At 47.5% G+C, this 2,739-nt stretch overlaps 1 protein-coding gene across 1 annotated transcript in view; it reads left to right on the top strand.

The window, feature by feature from the left end:
• Window positions 1-257: 257 nt before the first annotated feature.
• LOC125046579 overlaps window positions 258-2,739 on the top strand; it is a 10,282-nt gene continuing 7,800 nt past the window's right edge. Inside the window, exon 1 of the mRNA XM_047644372.1 lies at window positions 258-1,173. Coding sequence (XP_047500328.1) covers window positions 1,059-1,173 — 115 coding nt within the window. The 5' untranslated portion in view covers window positions 258-1,058. The remainder of the gene's footprint in view (window positions 1,174-2,739) is intronic.

Here is a 2,739-nt window from a genome sequence, read left to right as displayed (position 1 = left end):
CTAGGCCTAATTCCCCAATCTCAATTCTCATTGGCTAATTCAACAAGTCGTAACTCATCTCTCTCTTCCCATTGGTCAATCCCCCTACGACGTCACGTGAGGGAAACCTCGCCACCACGCGATTGGTCGAGAGCTCCGGGTACGTCACGCTGTTGGGCCAAACCTGCTTTCTGATTGGCGAAGCGCTGAGCCCGGGCCGAAAGCCGCTCGCTGATTGGCCGATCCCGAACGGCAGGTTTGGCGGGAAGGGGCGACGGCGGCGTGGGCGAGCATCACGGCCGGAGGACCTTTGTTTACATTGACATTTTTCTCGATTTCGAGGCGTTTGGGAATCCCCTGGCGGGTCCTTTGGGAGTCCGACGGCTAGTTTGGGCATTTGTGATCTATGTAGTGCCGGTGGGCGACCGCTGCGGGGCGCCAGAAGGGGGAAATCAGGGCGAAATCAACAAGTCTTCCCCGGGTGAGAGGGAGACGAGGCCGCCATCTGGGAGATCCCGTAATATACGCAAAAAAAAGGTCGGAAAATAGCAAGAAATCTCCTTAAAAAGTGCATCGGATTGTTCTCGCGAAGGAAAGACGTGCTTCGCTCCTCTCAAGGACGGAAATAAGGCGCCACACAAGACCAAAGAGGGTGGAAATCGCCTCCAAATAAGCCATTTAAAGAGACTCCGGTTTAAAGGTCCACTAACAACACAAACAAAAAAAAAATTCTTCTATCCTTGCATCCTTCTTCCTTCCTTCCTTCCTTCCCCGCGAGTCCCCGAGCCTCCTGCGGCCTCCGGAGTGGGAGAGTGAAGTGAATTTAGCCGAAAAATACCGAAATAAAACCCCGTAAGGATTTCTTCTCTAAGGATACCCTCATAGGATACCAAAACAAGCCTCCACAACATACCAAGACTTCACGAGGATACCCTAGAAGACCCTCCTGGGACACCCACGCAGGATCCCTGGGAGTAGACCTACGTAGGACACCACCGCAGGATCCCCACCGCAGGATCCCGCAGGAGTGCCCTTTTGGTGAGATCCCTCCGAGGATTGAGCGACAGGAGTCCCAGAGGATGGCCGAGGGCGTGGTGCTGCTGGGGCCGGGCGGGGGGGAGCCCGTGGCCCACAGGACGAGGGGAGCGCTGGAGGAGATCCCCAGGCCGGCCACCGTCACCCTGAGGCAGACAGGTGGGTGTCAGCCGGGCGGTCCTGACGCTTCTTGGTTCCAGGTTCTGTTGGCGCAGGTGGCGTGGGGATCGATGGATTGACCGTATCCGAGATTGAGGGTCTTTCTTTGGACGTTTCCCGGGGGATTGCAAATGACAGGTTATTTAAGCAGCATCCCCCTGGGAAACGTCCTCATCTCGGATATGTCAGGAGTGCTAAGTGGAACTGTGCTGTTAGCGATGATTTCTGCATGCTTTTAAAAATTTTAGAAACAGACTTTTTGTATTGAGAAAAGCCTCTTAACAGGTTGCAATGTCAGTCGTCTCCTCACACTACCAACCAGCAGTTGTCATACGTTGCTTACAAATGTCAGATATATCATGAGCAAGTAATATTCATATGGCCTGTGGTGCACTGTCCTTAATAACTGACACTCTATCAGTGGTGCTTTTCATTTGTGTATTTTACCTCCCCTTTACAAAATAGTCAAATAGTTTTATCAGTATTTGTTACCAAGAGCGACGCACCCTCCAGAGACAAAGTCCCAAATCCAGGAGAACTGCGAACCCAAACTCCAAACCTAACCACTCCACTATTTACTCCCTAGACAGGGGCAAGCTCCCCCTGTACCCCCCTCTATTAACACTTCATGCCAACTAGTAGAAAAAGCTACATGAAAACTGGCTGTGTGAGGGTGTTGTGGACTTGAGCGGTGACACGCAGAGGGTATTTTCGTAACTTCCCGGTAAATACGAAGCCGCTGCAGATATACCTGTATTGCCTCCTACTCTGTTTTTTATGCTCTATAAGATGGCAGTGTCTGATTCCCTCTATCTCAATGCGTCGCTCTCGGTAACATTAACTGTTTTATCAGACACATCTAGCTCACAGAAAATGTAGTTTATTGCCTATTTTGCCAAGTGTTTGGTGTCAGAAGTTTCAAGATGATTTATATTAGCAACAACAACAAAAAAAAAAAAAAGTCCTTAACTTTTACCAGAATGTTTTCCATTTTTAACATTTATGAACATTGTGTCTCATATCCAAATACTTTCACATTATCTGAACTTTGCATGTGTCAGTATTTTAATGCTATCATTCAAACAAGCAGGTCACATAATAAACAGTGAACATACAACTGTAATCATTTAGTGAGGGGTGTGGGATAACTCAACAACAGGGAGTGGAAAACCAGTGACATTTGTCATCCATTAGATCATCACAATTTATATCATGTTGAAACAGTATGGCCCATGGTGTGAATAAACAGATTGAACATGAACCTGTCAGTTTGTGGGTAACATAGCTAATCATTGCTTTTTTTTAAAAGGCTAAATTAAACCATGCAGTATATGTAGAGATTCTGCTACTGAGGACTGTGAATGCTCACTTGTTCCATGCCTTCAGCACTCCAGCAAAGGCCAGCTAAGCTCCAGCATGTATATTCTGACTGGTTATTTGAAGACAGATCCGATATATACCTGCTGGAGGTTAGCTGTCATTGTTGGAGAGCTGAGGCATGTATCAATAAGCAGATATGTTCTTCAAATTCAAATCAGGGTCATACATATTTTTCATTTCCTTTTG

This window comes from Penaeus chinensis, chromosome 39 (genome assembly GCF_019202785.1).
Source record: "Penaeus chinensis breed Huanghai No. 1 chromosome 39, ASM1920278v2, whole genome shotgun sequence".
NCBI lineage: Eukaryota > Metazoa > Arthropoda > Malacostraca > Decapoda > Penaeidae > Penaeus > Penaeus chinensis.
The sequence above is the reverse complement of the archived record's forward strand: the minus strand, read 5'-3'. Positions and strand labels throughout refer to the sequence as shown.